General features: G+C 42.8%; 1 protein-coding gene across 4 annotated transcripts in view; it reads right to left on the bottom strand.

The window, feature by feature from the left end:
• Positions 1-19,079, bottom strand: part of LOC144694936 (uncharacterized) — a 190,008-nt gene that overhangs the window by 44,046 nt on the left and 126,883 nt on the right. The window contains exon 7 of one of the 4 annotated variants that reach the window (XM_078565752.1): positions 12,222-12,479. The exons of the other annotated variants lie outside the window; for them this stretch is intronic. Coding sequence (XP_078421878.1) covers positions 12,408-12,479 — 72 coding nt within the window. The 3' untranslated portion in view covers positions 12,222-12,407. Of the gene's footprint in view, positions 1-12,221; positions 12,480-19,079 lie in introns of those variants that run through there. 4 annotated transcript variants of the gene reach the window in all.

Here is a 19,079-nt window from a genome sequence, read left to right as displayed (position 1 = left end):
ATGCACTCCCCCCACCACCAGCATAGAGTGGCAGCACTGTATACCATCTACAAGTTGCACTGCAGGAACTCACCAAGGCTCCTTAGACAGCACCTTCCAAACCCACCACTGCTACCATCTAGAAGGACAAGGGCAGCAGACACATGGGAACACCACCATCTAGAAGTTCCTGTCCAAGCCATGCACCATCCTGACTTGGAAATATATGGCCATTCCTTCACTATCATTGGATCAAAACCCTGGAACTCTCTCCTTAACATCACTGTGGGCGTACCTACACCAAATGGAATGCAGCAGTTCAAGAAGGCAGCTCACCACCACCTTCTCAAGGGCAATTAGGGATGGGCAATAAATGCTGGCCTAGCCAGTGACACCCACATACCATGTCCGAGAGAGAGGCCTTTAGACCAAGGCTGCACAACAGTCTGCAAGGGACCTCTTGCCAGTTCTTTCCTACAGGGAGTCTGGGGTTACTGGGGAGAGAGTTAAAAACATTTGCCTAGGACAGGCCTGGCCTGGAAAGCAGGCGCCATCAGCAGGGGGAAATAAAAGCTGCACAATTGTACCTTTGCAAGGTGTTTGCGAACTCCACTCTCTCAAAGTCAGCTGCCAGCCATCTGATTTCCCCCAGTCAAGAGCCATGCTTATTGATATCCAGCCCACCTGGCCGCCTTGCACTCCAGGCCACATGTGATCTCAGAACTAACACCATGGTTTTTAGCATTCACACGCCCTATTCCATCTCTCCCTCCTCAACAGGCAGTTTGCACTCTTGGCACCACATACACAGAGCCCTGTCAATACATCGCACAGGCGGCCAGGGGCAGGCACACTGCACACAGACATCCCCCTCTGCCAGAATCAGTAGCAAGTCTGTTCGCTTTCTGTTTTTGCATTCATAAGCTCAGAGTCACATTGTTCTTTCTAAAATGTTTAAAGCATGATATATTTCCAATGCACCTCTGCAGAAGTGGAGGTTGGAAAAAAAATTAAAAGGGTGAATTCCATGATCCCAAGGTCTGAATTCAGCCAAATGGTGGAAATTTCTCATCTCTGCATGGAATATCAGATGGGATATATAATGGGGCTGGGGTGCAGATGCATTACAACCCTTTTGCGTCCCTACTAGAGTCAAATTTCAAAATTTTGATTCAGGCAGAATTAGCACCCGTTCTTAACTTTTCAGCCATAGCTTGCATTAGAAAATTATTTCCTAAACTTCCATTCAAATTTGCAAAGTCGATTGGGAGTTGGATTGAAGATTCACACTTCAACTAAGCAGGGTAAGTGATTTGCTTTTACTCAAATCCTGTCAGAAACTGGCACTTTCCCAGCCTTTGTCAAACTATGACAAAGCACTTGCTCTACCATAAGTTATCTTCACTCAAAACCCGGTTTAAAGTCAGTTAACTCCATCATGTCAGTTAAGTGCCAAATCTGATGCTTAGAAAGTATGAAAACAGAATTATTTCAGCTGAATCGTAATTGGCTATTTTTCTACAATTGCCAAATTGAACTCATCATTCATAAATTTGACAGAGGGAAAATGACTACCAGCCATAAATTTGATATGTAATTATTTTAAATAGTTTAGTATTCACTAGAGAAAATATTTCTTTTAAAATAGGAAGAATTGCCACAAAGAATTTTAAAACATCACAAAGAAAAAAATACACTAATAGACCAGCAAAAGGTCCTTAAAATACTGGGTTTACTGAGATAATTTTGAGTTAGTGTTGTAAGTAGGAAATCTCACCTACAGTGCAAATTAGAAACAGGGTGCATGATATCTACGATTTTCTTATCATTTTGATTGAAAAATTGTATGCAGTGCACATTTAAATTTTCAGTTAGTGCTGCTGACTGGTGAGATTTAATTCCCCCAAAAGCAGTCTTAGAAAATTTCCCCTTACATAAAGCTATAGCTATTTATTGGTAAATAAATCAAAAATCAAGGAAGCTGTTTTATGATTTCTGTCTGAGGCATCTAAACTGCAATAGATGATCGCTTGGTTTAAATCAAGTCCCTATTCCAAAGCTTGCCTTGGTGCCAAGATCACCATCTGGTATGTACCTCTGTGCCGAGAGGGAGTTCAAGCTCCTCAGGAGACTCATTTCCTGAACTCCTTCTCCCAGCAGGCAAAAGGATGAGCCATAAACCTGTCAATTTACTGCATGAGAACCTTTTTGCTGTCACCTGGCAACCATCACCTGAACCTTTCATTTGACTGCACTGTTACAGTTAACTCACGCTATTAAAAAGTAACATAGTACAAAGTACAAATCAGGAACTAACAGACATTACATCTGTTCTGCCAACTGCACTGCATTTATAAATAACCAGTGTCCATTGCTTGCCATTTTGACTTTTTAAATTATCACATAATACAGGTCGAGTATCCTTTATATGAAACATGCGGGGCCAATTGCATTTCGGATTTGTATACTGCATATAAACTTACATTACAATAGAGTTATAAACTTACATTACACTAGAGCTATAGTCTAAAGTAAATAAAATAGCTAGAAAAGTAAGATGTATCACTGAATAATAAATACAGGGTACCTGTAATAAGTTTCTTTTTGACATGTTCACCACAAAAATCGCAAGGTAGACAATGCAGACAAACAGCTAGACTGCCCGTGCTAATGGTCAATGAGGTTCAAAAAAAATACAGCTTTTGGATGTGTTGGGTTTTCGGATTTACGGATAAAGGGTACCGACCTGTATCTCTGTTTCACCTGAAAATGTAAACTTTGGTGCCTCAAAGATTTGGTAAATCTTCATTTGTTTCACAATCTCTTGTTTTTTAGTATCATTAAGAAAGTATTATTTGAAGATAAAACAAGGGTCAGGATCGACAAATTTTCAGAATGGAAAACGGGCAAAGAAATTCAGACCAAATTGGGATTGACTGGTTTGCTTTCTATTCATTACATTTCTGGCTTACTGTAATATCCACAGTTACTTGAAATTCTGTTCTACATATTTTAATGATAAAAGTGAAAACAAAATTTACAACAAAAATATGGAGAGTGAGAGACTCGTGGCTGGGAGCAGAGATGAAGATTTGCAGAGGGATCTAGGTGTCCGAGTGCATGAATTGCGAAAAGTTTGTATGCAGGTGCAGGAAGTAGTTAACAAAGCTAGTAGAATGTTATCGTTTATTGCGATGGGGAATTGAATACAAGAGTAGGGAGGTTATGCTTCAGTTATACAGGGCATTGGTGAGACCACATCTGGAATACTGCGCACAGTATTGGTGTCCTTATTTAAGGAAAAGTGTAAATGCATTAGAAGCAGTTCAGAGAAGGTTTATTAGATTAATACCTGGAACGGGCAGGTTATCTTATGACAAAAGGTTGGACAGGCTAGGCTTGTATCTGTGGGAGTTTAGAAGAATAAGAGGCGACTTGATTGAAACATATAAGACCCTGACAGGGTGAATGGGGAAAGGGTATTTCCTCTTATGGGAGAATCTAGAACTCGGGATCACTGTTTCAAAATAAGGGTTCACCCATTTAGGACAGAAATGAAGAAAAATTATTTCTCTCAGAGGGTTGTGAGCCGTTGGACAAAATTTTGCCCTTGGCCTGCGGGCTCGGCGGGAGCGGTCAGGAAGCCGACCGCCATCCGCAATCGGCACCACACTGTGATTTCATGCTGGTGGGCCAATTAAGGTCCGCCCAGTGTGGAACGCGAGTGGCAACGTTGAGCGCTGCCTGTGCGGGCAGGGGGCGGGGGGGGGGGGGAGGAGCGCGAGCAGGCCGAGTGTGCGAGAAGGCATTGCATAATCTCCCTGAGGCAGCTCCATGCCTCAAGGAGATGAAGCGCCGTTTAAAAAAAATAAAGAAAATAAAAATGTCATAAAACATGTCCCCTCATGTGACTCTGTCGCATGAGCAGAGTCATGTTTTTAATTCAAGTGTAAAATTTTTATTTGGCTTTTATTTACTTAATGAAACCTCATCCCGCCTGTGGATGAGGTTTCCTAAAAATTGCAAAGACTGCTTGGTCTTTTCCCTGCCAGCCAACTGCAAGGTTTTATGGGCAGCATAAATTTCAATTTAATTACCTTTATATTGGTCTTAATAGGCCTTTTAATTGTCAGCGGGCATGCTGCCAACTCCGGCGTGCGCCCGCCTAATGAAATATCACGGGACTGTGCGATGACGTCAGGATGCTCACCTGACATCATCACATGTCATTTTGTGCTCAGCCGGGTCGGGCACTTGCCTGCCTGCCAAGCTTAATATTCTGTCCTTTGGAATTCTCTTCCTCAAAAAGTGGTTGAGGCAGAGCCCTTGAATATCTTTAAGGCAGAGCTAGATAGATTCTTGATAAGCAAGGGATGAAAGGTTATTGGGGTTAGGCAGGAATATGAGATTAAAATCAGATCAGCCATGATCTTATTGAATGGCCCACTTCTGCTCCTAATTCATACGTTCATATGTTCACCATGGTGACTAAGAGTGCCGTGTTCGGTTTTCCCTTGATTCAAGGTTAAAGTCTCCTTAGGGTCGTGAGTTTCTGCATGGCCTTCATGTGACTGAACAGACTGATTCTCAACCCACAGATCTTTGGGTACATTGGGTAGGACATCCCACGAGGTACTGGGATCCCAAACGCAGAGCTTGCTTCCTTTTTTTTCCCCTTCGTTGCCGCTGCTCTGCCACATCATTAAGCTGTTGGGACTCAAAGCATGATGCAGCTTGATGGACAAATTGTCACCATTCTGAACGACTGGTAACAAGCTCCTCCCAGTCATTAAGGTTAAGGCCGTTGCACTCCAAGGGTAGCTCCAGAGTGTCTTTCCACTGTTTTCTTTGTCCTCCTCTGGAATGTTGGCCATTTGAGAGTTGAGAGAACAGAGCCTGTTGGGAAAGACGATTTACAGCCATCTGTTGATTTTGCAGGTTTGCCTGGATGCTTGTGTTTCCTAGAAGGACATTAGCGTTTGTTTGACGGTCCTCTCCATTGAATCTGAAGGATGTAATGAAGGCATTGCAGATGAAATTTCTCTAACGCTTTTATGTGTTGCTGATACACATTCCATCAGCAATGGGACTAAGAACACTAGGGGTATGAAAGGGCTTGAGGTGTGAGAATACATTCAAGGTTTAGGGCAGGACTGGACTTGTATATTTGAGTATGGAAACACTGGGAGAGGTCAGAGAGAGAGAGAGAGAAAGACCCTGTCAGATAATACAACAGCACTTGAGTGAGGGCTTTAGATTTGGCAGTATTTGAAGGTACTGGGGGTTCATGTATTTTATCAGTGTATTTTAGTTGACGGTGATGGAAGACTACTAAAAAGGCTTGGAGCTTAGAAGGGAGGACATCACAAAGTGGAGGTAGATGGCTTGCACAGAAAGTTCAGATAGTTTTGATAAAGTATTTTCTATTTACCATTTAGTTGTTTCACTTTGGGTAACTGAGCAGCAAATTTTAGATAAAGTACTGAATCTCCTGTTAGAATGCAGATAGTCAACAGGCCAAGGTACTGAAGCAGGGCTTAAGGGAACAGAGGGAGTGAACAGGACTAATTGGCAGAGGACACTGGGCAGAAGCATGAGCAGATAGATGATTATATCACAAATTTAAATTTTTTTAATATAAATAATTCTAAATGTAAACAGAATTGGGTAATTAGGGAGCTAGCAAGGCAGAAAATTTGGTTTAAAGAAACAAGATGGTAGGACACACTGACAGATGCAACAGCTCAAACCCACGTCCAGAAATCTACAATGATTTAGACTCAAGAAGACCAGTCGCCAATGTAGGGCCTCATCTTCCTTCCAGGACTGAGAAACAGGTGACTGTTTCCAGATCCCAATTCCAACCCCAGAGAGAAGCAGTCACAAGTCTTGATTTTCATGGGGACTGACTGTTAATTGGCTGGAGGGTGGGCTGGGCAGTCAATTTAGAGGGGTTGAAACAGAGCAGGCCTGATTTAAAGCTATAACAGTAGTCATTACAGTGGTTGGTGTTTTAAAAATATATTTGCTGAATAAACATGGAGCAGGAAAGGCATAGGGCCGGCAGGTTCTGACATTGAGGTGCAAAGACCGATTCCTGTATCATCACCAGGCCAAGCACTACCAGAGCAAATGTCAGAGCAAGCACCATCACACCTTATAAGCACACCCTTCACCAATGCAGATACAGTTGGCTTGGTGGGTCCTGGTGCTCAGAGAGATAGGGTGGCACTGAGTGATGAGCAAGTCATGAGTGTGCAAGAGGAGGTGAGAGAGGCAGAGGCAGTGTGGGCAGACCCTGAATAGATGGAGGAGCTGCTCAACTGGGCACAGATCCAGGACCTCACAGGAAAGGAAGCTCTAATTAGATCAGCCACATCAGTTTTGCTCCCATATATCAGAGTTTCCTGAGGGAGTGCAGGGTTATGGACTGAGAATGGAGAGTCCATTCAGCTCTTGTGTGCCACCATGGCTGAAGGCTACGAGCATATGAATACATCCATTGAGAGAGAGTGGCCAACTTCCCAGACAGCCATATATGGCAGCACTTAGAATGCATTCAGAACTGCGCATTGATGTTCAGTGGCACCCACAGCACAGACATATTTGGAGGGGATGTCATTTGTGCCCCAAATGGTGGTCCCCTCCAGCCGTCCAAAGTGGTTTGACAGTGTTTGGTCCTGTGATGGTACAGGAATCCAGCAGTTCTTGCTCCATTTCTTTCCCCAATGAGCTGTGTCCATCCAGTGCTTCACCATCTTCAAGGTCCAGACCTCCCTGGAAGCCCATGTTATGAGAAGTGCAGCAAACCACCACAATGTGCAAGACCCTTGCAGGAGTGTGCTGCAGCTGCCAGTTCCAGTCACCAGAACAGCATCTTCAAAAGTCCAATGGCCTGCTTGATGGTAGTCCTATTGAGCAGCTTCTCTCTTAGTACCCTTAGTGAGCAGACAGATTTATTTGTAGCACCTCTGTCAAGGGTTCTCATAGAGTGGTGAGTAGCCATTCTTCAAGGGATATTTCTCGTCCCTTAGAATCCATCCATGAAGTTTGAAGGATGGAATGAAGAACTGTGGCAACCTGGACTGGTCAAGGGTGAAGAAGTTATGGTAGCTGACAAGAAAGCAAGCACATATATGCAGGAAGCTCTTGTTGTGTTTGCAAACAAGCTGAGCATTAAAGGAGTGGAAGCCCTTCCTGTTGATGAATCTCACTGGATCAAGTCAGTGCCTTGGTGGCCACATGGATGCGATCAATGAGGCCATGCTCCTGGGGAATCCAGGGATGGACGCGAAACATACTGCCCTCTGAAGCTGCGAGATTCCATCTGGTTGGAATTGTGTGTACTGTCCAACTCTCACAAATAGGGCATCAGTGATCTGCAAGATGCAGCAAGGCGCAGCCACTTATGAGGGGCCACCAAAGTCCATAGTTGATCCTTGGAAGGAGCAAGAGGCTAAGAAGTCCAAGGCTACAGTGACTTTAATCGCTTCTAGTAGGGCATGGCAAGTAGTGCTGTGAGGTGTGAGGTCTTCTGTGATGAGGGCACAAATCTCTGTGGTCATCTGCCTGGAAGTCACAGTCTCCTATGGTACTGGTTCTCAGTTATCTCAAGGTAGCTCCAGCTTCTGTGGTACAACCTATGCTCAGGGTATGGCCTTCATTGCCTACCTGCTCCTTGTCCCTTTCCTCTCTACTCCTGATGCCCAGGGCTCTGCCTTTCCTCTGTACTCCTGATGCCCCAGGCTCTACCCTTTCTGTAGAGGGAGTTGCTCCTCATCGTCACTGGACCCAAAATCTAGAGTTGTGCTCCCATTGCTAGCTTCCTTGTGCTCCAGAGGCCTCATAATTGTGTTTGGTTGCCTTGCCTCCTCTTTTTATGGCCCTGTGATTCCAGCAGGGTGCTGACCCCCTGTTCTGCCTGAGCGTATTGTGATGGAATCCACAGTTTCAACGCTTGTATTTTTTGAGACAGACCCTAATTGAAAAAGGGAACTGAAAAGAGAAACAAAAAGGGAAACTTAGAAAGGAAACTGACCCTCCCAGTTTCTAAGGAAACTGAGATTGGAAACCAAAACTTCTGGGGAGATTGAACCCGGTCAAATTTGTATAAAAGGACACAGAAAGCCCTCAAGTCTCAGCAGAAGTTGATGAGTCAACTGGTGCAGTATGGCAAGTTGAACAAGACAGAGGCTAAATACAGACACTGAAAATAAGCAAATACACAGTAGCTGTAGCTGTTTCTGTTACTTAAAGATAACATTGGTGGATTTATGCTATCCAGACCAAGTTGAAGAGGTTTGACAGACATGTACCATTTTTGATGAAGACTGTACCCATGGAACTCAGATTGGTTGTGCGCTGCTGTGTGCTGGGGATCAGGTTACATCCTAGAAGAAGAGGAGCTGAAATTCTTTGTAAGGAAGACAGAGTTTTGAACGGCTTTCAGTCTGAGTTTGATTACCTACATACTGAGTAGACTGTTGTGCCAATTCGTAAGATCTGTCTTGATTGTATCTGCCATTTAATCTCTAATTTATAGTTTATAATTTACCACAGTTTGCCTGTTAATTCATGTTTAACTAATGTTGACTTTGGGTTTTAGAGTATAGGTGATTAGCCAAGATAGTATTTAGTGTCTGCTTTTCTTAACTCTTGTATAGTAAAACAATATTCTGTTTTAAACAGTCAAATTTTGTGGCTTCATTGTTTTGGTAAAAAAACTGGGATTTCTGATTTCTTCTACGTTTAAAAAAAATTACTGGTCTCTACTGAGATCATAACAATGTACAGACCATTCTCCCCTGCAACTTGTGCTGATCTAATGGCATCTGTGTACCACTAATGGCTTTTATTCACCCATCTAGTTTGTGGAGGTGGCCATGACTGGCTCCCTGCTGTGTCTGTCTCGGTATACCTGGTTTGCCCCTGAACCAGCATGCAACTCATGCACCCCACCAATAGAAATTCAAGAAAAAATGGGCAGAGAGACCAACTGCCCCATCCACAAGACCCCATTTTGGTCAACTTGGAGATTCGTTAGCACTTAAAAATATCTGGGGAAAATCACCCCCATCATACTAGCTAAATTGTTTGTTTATATTTATATTTGAGAAGTTTATGCTCAAAAGATCATTCCATTTTTTGTCTTTATTCTTTCATGGAATGTGGGTGTCGCTGGCAAGGCCAGCATTGTTGTCCATCCCTAACTACCCTTGAACTAAGTGGCTTGCTAGACCATTTCAGAGGGCAGTTAAAAGTCAACTACATTGCTTTGGATCTAGAGTCACATGCAGGTCAGATTGGAAGGTGGCAGATTTCCTTAGACATTACTGAACCAGATGGGTTTTTACAACAATTGTTGACATGATCACCATTACTGAGTCTAGTTTTATATTCCAGATTTATTAATTAAATTTAAATTCCACCAGCTGCCATAGTGGGGTTTGAACCCAGAGCATTAGCCTGGGCCTTTGGATTACTAGGCCAGTGACTTTACCACTCCCCACTATCTCACCCTTTTATTAATTATAGCTACATAAGTACAAGATGCTATTGTACTTGCTGGTGTTTTTAAAACTATGCATATTTTAAAATAGCATTGGAATAGTCGAACCCCGAGGTGACAAAAACACGGATGAAGATTCCCTGCCACTTAATTCAATATCCAACCTCTGCACCACTGGCATACTGCGGCTACAGCATGTATTGCAGAAAATCACCAAGATATCTCACAGCCCTGTGACATCTACCATAAAGAGGAACAGAGCAGCAATATCATGTAAACACCATCATGTGCCCCAAAACAGGAATTAGAAAAACACAATTCTTAACTGTTTATTGATGCTGTTTGTTGTTTACTGAAAATCAATTAAAGTACCAAAGCTTCACTACTGGGAAGAGATGCTTCAATTTTCAAGTACTTTTATTCATTACTGGCATATCTTCCTTAGCACTGCTCATGAATGCTGACCTGGATTATCACAGGGTGCCTGTTTAGACTGTGAGAGGGACAATTGGAGCATTTATCTGCATTAAGAACAGAATATTGGAATGTGTCCACTTGGATAGGGAATGGAGCCAAAGCATCTGTAAGCTCAAGGCAACAGCATTCCTAATGATACAAGCTTGGAATGGTTCTGTATCGCTACTATTAGACCAGACAGTTCACTGGTCAGTGGGGATACAGATCCAGGACCCAGTGGGATGGCGGTGGTTAGAACAAACCTGCCTAAGGCAGCTGTCAGTCAGGATAGCAGCATGTGCCTGGCATTCAACTTTCTCCATCAGAGCACCACAGCAATGACATAGGATGCAACATTAAGCTGCCCAGGTACAAGTGAGCAGTAGCTCCCTCATACAGCCATTCTACCCTGAGATATGGCCTACCTCAGTCACATGGTTCTTGATTTGTAACTTGAAAAAAATTGAGTGATTTGATTCGTTTGAATAGTGATTACTAGCTTTGTCTATCTGTACAGATGTGAGTGAAATAAGCTGGTTAACTTAACACGGGGCAGAATTTTCTGCCTGTCGGCCGGGCGGGCCCAACCCAATCTCCGGCAGGTGGGGAGCCAATCCCCGCCGGAGAAGCAGGCCGCACCGCCATTTTACGTGGGTGGGCTAATTAAGGCCCGTCCAGCATGACGCCCAGCGAGAAGCTCTATGCACTTCCTGTGCGGGCGGGGGGGATTCCCCAAAAGTGAGAGTGCGTTCTTTCGCGCATGCGCACGAAAGAGCGCACATCTCCCTGAGGCTAAGTGCAGCCTCAGGGAGATCGCTTCCACTTTGAAAAAGATTAAAAATAGAAAAAAAAAATTCGCTAACATGTCCCCCTCATGTGACAATGTCCCAACTGCTCACTTGTACCAGGCACATGAGATGGGATATGTTCATAATTTACACTATAACTTTATTAAGCTTTTTAAAACCCTGCATGAAACCTCATCCCGCCGGTAGATGAGGTTTCACATTTTTTTTATTGCCCGCCATGGCTCCTGGACTGCCCGCCAACCTTAAGGTTGGATGGGCAGGTCCTTTAATTGTTTAAATGATCCTGTCAATGGCCTCAATTGGCCATTGACAGGTCAGCGGGCCCGCAGCTGATTTTGCTGCGCCCCCGTCTTCCTGAAAATTTAAATGGGGCGGGATGACGCCGGGGTTCTGCCCAACATCATCCCGCGTAATTTTATGTGTCGGCGAGTGAGCCCCGCCCCCTGCTCACCGACAGCAAAATTCTGCCCATGCAGTAGTTCATTAGTTATTTGAGCAATGTAAATACAAGTGTGACAGGCATTTTCCTGTTTGACACTTTGTTGTGCAATGGACATTTTTTCCTGTGCATGGCTTTGCATACTAGATGCAGGATCTGAATTAAATTTGAAATTCTTAGTTTACATTCCAATATTTTAAAAAATATTCAGCCAAGATTGAATATCTATTCAAAGTAAAATGTTTACAGATGTTCTACCTGTGAATATTCCAAGAAATTTCATAATAAATTCTAACAGACTACATGCATATCATGAGCAATTATCTCTGCATTGCCAACTTCCCATACCCAGGGCTGACCCCCACCATTAACTTTTCTCCCACTACCTACAACACTGATTTGAAAAACCTCACACCTCAACGTGCTTTGCATGTGTATATTATCAATGCATAGCAAATTGGTTCTCAGTGAGTAACTTTAAATTATAGAGCATATTCTACTAATAAACATTATAGATAAACCTATTTTTCTCTTTAATACATACAGTTTAATTCAAACAACAAACAGAAAGGATCTGCATGGAATAGTGCATTTGTTAATTGCTAGGGACATAACAGCAATATAAAAACATTCAAGATTTTTTGTGGAAAAGCCCTGAAGTGGGTGCTTCACAATAAACCAATCAATTTTTCATGCAAATTCAATAGTAGTTTCTAAAATGTGAATTCATTATTTATTTAGATTGTTTCTTGAGGGAATTCAAGTCCAGCTGTGACTGAGTAAAAATACTAACGAGTACTAAAGTTATAAAATTATTAGGATATGATTAAAAAGAGTCAGAAAAATGTAATCCCACCCTTTACTCACAAATTTATGAACAAAAAAATAAGCAATTTCATGTTGGAAAAAGAATCTATGTAATCATTATGCTTTTATAGCATAGATGAAAGCACTGCAATATTTAGCTCAATAGATTGACTTAATCTTTCAAATATGTACAGGCATCAATGTGGGACAAGGGCAGAAAGATTTTTATTTGATATTTCATAGACATGGCAACAAGATTCAGTCTTTTTACAATTATACATAAAAAAGATAAAAGAGTGTAGAAAAAAAATCATGAAGAATGGACCACACTGGGGGCACTGACTAAATTCGTGACTGACATTGGCAAACATGCCCCCACTCCCCCTGCCACCGGCAACCAATGATGAGTTTAGAGATGTGTGAAAGTACGAACATTGTAGTTATGAACACCACAGCTGATAAGTCCTTTCAATAATGGACTCTGTAAAAGAAATCATGCAATACTTAATGAGATGCTCGTTAAGATATTAGCCGACCAAACTGCAAGCTAACATTTGCCCTGGTGAGCACAGGCCATACAAAGAAATCACTTCAAATGGTCGGAGGCTATACTCTGTAACAATTGGTCTATGGGAGGATCCCAAAATACCATCTGTTTTGTGTGATCATCCCTGGTCTTAGAAAGGACTACAATTAGTTCCATATCTTCTGGATACTTGAATGCCCAAATGCAGGAAGAAGGGCATTCATCAAAGAGAGGTTTTAGAGAAAATTCGGCAAGGCTTACAACTCTCTACTGGTTGGAGTCATACCTGGCACAAAGGGAGATGGTTGTGGTTGTTGGAGGCCAATCATCTCAGTCCCGGGACATCACTGCAAGAGTTCCTCAGGGTAGCCTCCAACACCACTCAAGAAGCTCAACACCATCTGGGCAAAGCAGCACACTTGATTGGCATCCCATCCATCACCTTCAATATTCACTCCCCCCACCACTGACACATTGTGGCAGCAGTGTGTACCAGCTACAAGATGCAATGAAGGAACTCACCAAAGCTCCTTTGACAGCACCTCCCAGACCTGTGACATCTATTATCTAGAAGGACAAGGGCAGCAGATGCATGAGAACACCACCACCTACAAGTTCCCCTCCAAGTCTCGCACCATCCTGACTTGGAAATATATTACCGTTCCTTCATTATCGCTGGGTCAAAAGTCTGGAACTGTAACAGCACTGTAGATGTATCTACAACACATATACTGCAGCGGTTCAAGAAGGCAGCTCACCACCACCTTCTCAAGGGCAATTAGGGATGGGTAATAAATGCTGGCCTAGTCAGCAATTCCTTCAGACATAACTTCTTTGCATAGAAATGGGTGGGATGGCAGAAGAATTGCCGTTCCCTCCTTATAAGAAAATGGCAATCTTGAAGAAATGGGGTGTACTGGCAGAACTGGGTTTTGCTCCAAATTTCAGACAATGGGTAAACAGTCCATCCCACTTTCCGACTTGAATTTTGGAAACACTATGGGAATATCTTAATCATCCTCCTTGAATGTAGACAACTTTGGCTATCAATGGCACAGAGTGCACTTGTCGTCACCATTTCACTGAGAATCACTGCCAGTAAAAGAATCCATGCTGGCTGTAACATTTTGTGACTGTTACCTATTTGGTCTGGAATGTATTTTTCACTTAATTTATATTGTTGCTATGAAGCTGAATTGAGCTTATAATTCCAGAGTTGCAAAATTCAAACATTAAAAATTCTTGTTGCCCATGGTCAAAGGGAGGTTGACGATCATAATGCATTATCCTAAAGGGAAGTAAGATAGCCATTAAACTGTTTACTTTGAGATAACAGGAAGTTTCTAAGCACATCATATAGCAATACCCACCTGGATGTTAGAATGCATTATCATTGAGCCAGATATATGGAGAGAAATCACAATAATAAGCCAGAAGACTGAGATATAAACATTTAAAGAAAAGTGTAGTTTCTGTCAGTTCAGAAGTTGATAACTTATTAGTAAGCTGAACTCATAATAGGGAAAAATTTACATCACTCAGTATTGTTCTTATTGCTGGTGTTACAATCCCAGACAAGATCCCAATTTTATTACAGTGCCAGCCGAGACAAAGTTAGGGACCAGTAACTTTTTTTTTAAAAAGTAGACAAAATTGGAGATCCCAGTTACTTACTAAAATAATAAAGCCCCAAGATTTCATAGTTTTAAACAAACAGAAGAATTTTTACTATACATGAGTCAGCAAAGCAAACAGTGAATACAATCTAACATATAGATTAACATGAGGTAAACCTGAATTAAGAGGCAAACTATGATCAAACACACCATGAACTGCACATTAAATGGCAGACACCCTTCATGAATTTTCTCAGCAACCCGCCCAGACATCAGTCATCACTGTGAATCACAAAAACCTTTTAAACTGTCTTCCTCATGAGGAATTTCAGCTCCTCTCTTTTGAGAATATGGTTTCAGATTTCTCTCAACAGCTGTTCCAAATCAGACTGCCCGAATGACTGCTTGCCTCCCAGTTGCTCAATCTCTTCTTGCAAGATTGTGTCTCACTGGATTCACAAGGCTGCACCCCAACATTGAATCACCGGTACATTCTCAGCTCTCTAGGGGGCTAACCATTGAAGACATGGCTATCCTGCCTGTGAAGAACTCTCGCACAGCAACAATAGAGGAATCCACCTGAGCGACCATTCAGCAGGCCACTGGGATGCTGAAGATGACATTCAGGTGCCTCAACTCATCTGGTGGAGTCTCCTCGCTTTCTTGGATTGACACCCCTGCAATTGCCGTCTGTCAGCATCAGAAATCAAACATTGGGGATGCCACCACCAGTCTTTCTGCGCTCCTTGTTGTTGTAGGCCCACAGAACGAAGGACATTTTTATGTTTCCCATGAAGACCAGCACATCTCTTATGTAGATGGTAGCCCTTTGACCCCTGATGAGGGCTCTCAAATGTCTGCTCCATAATCCTTTCTCAAGGGACGTGGTGGGGGCAAGCAAAGACAGTCATCAAAATGCAGCCATGCATCAGAAGAGATCTGCCGCTGCCGGACCACCTTGCCACTGCCTAGTTGGTCACTCCTTCCATATCTAACATACAATGCAGGCCCCCAAGAGTAGGGCATATGACATATGAACAAGGAGCATGAGGAGGCCATTCAGCCCCTTAAGCCTGCTCCGCCATTTAATAAGATCATGCCTGATCTGATAGTAACCTGAAATCTGCATCTGCCCCCGATAACCTATTATCCCCTTGCTTGCCAAGAATCTATCCACCTCTACCTTAAAAATATTCAAAGACTCCACCCCCTTCCACCCCCTTTTCAGGAAGAAAGTTCCAGACTCACAACCCTCTGAGTGAAAAACTTTCACTGCATCTCTGTTTTAAAGGGGTGACCCCTTATTTTTAAACAGTGACCCCCTAGTTCTAGATTCTCTCACAAGATGTAACATCCTCTCCATACCCACCCTGTCAAGACCCCTCAGGATCTTATATGCTTCAATCAAGTCACCTCTTACTCTTCTAAATTCCAGCAGATACAAGCCTAGTCTGTCCAACCTTTCCTCATGAGACAACCCACCTATTCCAGGTATTAGTCTGATAAACCTTTTCTGAACTGCTTCCAACACATTTACAACCTTCCTTAAATAAGGCGACCAACACTGTACACAGTACTCCAAATGTGGTCTCACTAGTGCCCTGTACAACTGAAGTATAACCTCCCTACTTTTGTATTCAATTCCCCGCGCAATAGATGATAACATTCTATTAGCTTTCCTGATTACTTGCTGTAATTGCATAGTAACCTTTTGTGATTCATGCACTAGGACACCCAGATCCCTCTACATCTCAGAGCTCTGCAATCTCTCACCATTTAGATAATATGCTTCTCTTTTATTCTTCCTGCCAAAATGGACAATTTCACATTTTCCCACATTATACTCTATTTGCCAGATCTTTGCCCACTCAGTATGGAGGACTCATCCTCGTAGAGCAAAGGAAGTCATTAACACTTTTGCAGAACTGCATCCAGCATCAGGGGTAATCCCATGGTTGCGGACCCACTTTGCAATCTCCATCTAGGTTTGTTTAATCAAGGGAAAGGGTCTCTTCTTCCTTGGGAAGCGACCTCCAGCCTTTCCCTTGCAGCCTTGAGGAGAACCTGCAGGGAGACATCGCCAACTGAACTGTTAGATGGGCAGCGAAAAATCCAATTTAATTAATTGATTAAGGGCTTTAATAGGCCTCTTAATTGACGGTGGGTGCGCTACTGTCTCTCGCGCATGCCCGCCAAACGAAATATCACGAGAGTGCGCGATGACGTCAGGATGCTCACCCGACATCATCGCGCACTATTTTACTCTCGTTCGGGTCGGGCACACACCTGCCCGACAAGAGAAAAATTCTGCTCCAAGTCTCCAGAGTGGCATTTAAACCCACTCGTGCTACCAGCTATGTCATGGCTGACACTAGAACATATTCTGTTCATTTGTATAATTAATGCAAAATAAAGCAGGTCTTTGGTTCTTTTCACTATGCCTTCTGAAAATAAAGAATACACATTGCGCCATGTAGGGACATAATATCTAGTGGTGTTAAAATCCCTCAATCTCATTATCATTTACTTAGAAATTGTTCACTAAAGGTACTTTCTAGATCATAGAAGAGATGAGATTTACTAACAGGAATGGCTGATGTCACTAAACCAAAGAAAATATCTAATGCAGATCCAAGAACTTGTAACACTAATCCAAAGCTGAATATAACCACCTCAAGTGTGATATCAGCATAGATTTATTTTGAACTTCTGTCCCATTACCACTCAATTCATGATGAAATATAGGACATTTGGCAGACAAAATCGCACTCTCCCTCCCCAGTTAAGTACGTGACATCTCTTAGCAGGTAAGTGAAATTTCTTTCAAAATGTTACCAGGTTGTGAAATCTTGGAGAATTATGACCAATTAGTTCTTTTGATCAATCAATCGGCACTTTTATAAACAAATTATTTTAGTCAGTTAATTTTTGCCTGGTAAGAAATAGCTCCTACGACTAAAAGCTCTTGCTTACATGATTGGAAATGATACAATGACAAAACAGCTATGCGCAAAATGCAATAACCTGCAGTGTGGGATTAAGAGTTGTTACTACTAATGTAGGAATAATAATTTGGCAAAATATTTTCATTATTAATTTTAGTTTGGCAAAACAAATGCTTACAGGAAGTGGCAAAGCAGGACTTTACTAGAAAGCAGAATATTATTTAAATGGAGTGAGAGTGCAGTATGCTGAGGTACAGAGGGATCTGGGTGCCCTCACACATGAATCACAGAACATTAGCATGCAGGTACAGCAAATAATTAAGAAAACAAATGGAATGGTAGCCTTTATTGCAAGGGGGATGGGGTATAAAAATGGAAAATGTTGCTACAACTGCACAGGACCCTGGTGAGGCTGCACCTAGAGTACTGAGTACAGTTTTCATCACCTTATTTAAGAAGGAATATACTTGCATTGAAGACAGTTCACAGAAGATTCACTAGGTTGATTCCTGGATGAAGGGGTTGCCTTATGAAAAAAGGCTGACCTGGTTGGCCCTATACTCATTGGAGTTTGGAAGAATAAGACGTAATTCTACTGAAACAAGAGATTCTGAGGGGGCTTAACAGGGTAGATGCGGGAGAATGTTGCCACTCATGGCAGAATCTAGAACTAGGGAGCACAATTACAAAATATGGAGTCTCCCATTTAAGACAGAGATCAGGAGGAATTTCTTCTCTAGAAGGAACATTAATCTTTGGAATTCTCTACCCCAGAGACCAGTGGAGGCTGAGTAATTGAATATATTCAAGGTTGAGTTAGACAGATTTTTGGTCTATGAGGGAGTCAAAGATTAAAAGGAGGCAGAAGGGGATGCAGTGGCACTGTGGTATTGTCACTGGGCTAATAATCCAGAGACCCAGGGTAATGCTCTGGGGACCTGGGTTCGAATCCCACCAAGGCTGATGGTGCAAATTGAATTCAGTCAAAAAAATCTGGAATTAAATGTTTTATGATGACCATGAAACCATTGTCGATTGTCGTAAAAACACATCAGGTTCACTAATGTCCTTTAGGGAATGGTAGCCTTTATTGCAGGGGGATGGAATAAAAAATGGGAGGTGTTGTTACAACTCCACTAGCAGGACAGACCCAGCAAAGGTGGCTGCACAGTGGTATACAGTCGGAAGGAGTTGCCCTGGAAGTCCCCAACATCAACTGAGGACCCCATGAAATCTCATGGCATCAGGTCAAACATGGGCAAAGAAATCTCCTGCTGATTACCACATACCATCCCCCCCTCAGCTGATGAAACAGTGCTCCTCCATGTTGAATATCACTTGGAGGAAGCACTGAGGGTGACAAGGGTGCAGAATGTACTCCAGGTGGGATACTTCAATGTCAATATCAAGAGTGGCTTGGTAGCACCACTACTGACCCAGCTGGCCAAGTCCTAAAGGACATAGCTGATAGACTGCATCTCTGCCAGGTGGTGAGGGAACCAACAAGGGGGAAAAATATACTTGACCTCATCCTCACCAAATGCCTGCCGCAGATGCATCCGTCCGTGACAGCAGCGGTAGGAGTGACCACTGTACAGGCTTTGTAGAGTCGAAGCTGTCTTCACAGTGAGGATACCCTCCATCCTGTTGTGTGACACTACTAGCATGCTAAGTAGGATAGATTTCAAACAAATCTAGCAGCCCAAGACTGGGCATCCATGAGGCACTGTGGGCTATCAGCAGCAGCAGGATTGTACTCAACCACAATCTAATCGCATGGCCTGGCGTATGTCCCACACTCTAACATTACCACCAAGCCAGGAGATCAACACTCAATGAAGAGTGCAGGAGTGCATGCCAGGAGCAGCACCAGGCATACCTAAAAATGAGGTGTCAACCTGGTGAAGCTACAACTCAGGACTACTTGCACACCTAACAGTGTAAGCAGCATGCGATAGGACTAAGTGATCCCACAACCAATGGATCAGATATAA

Source organism: Cetorhinus maximus, chromosome 2 (genome assembly GCF_964194155.1).
Source record: "Cetorhinus maximus chromosome 2, sCetMax3.hap1.1, whole genome shotgun sequence".
NCBI lineage: Eukaryota > Metazoa > Chordata > Chondrichthyes > Lamniformes > Cetorhinidae > Cetorhinus > Cetorhinus maximus.
Note: the sequence above shows the minus strand (reverse complement) of the source record. Positions and strands in the feature narration are given on the sequence as shown.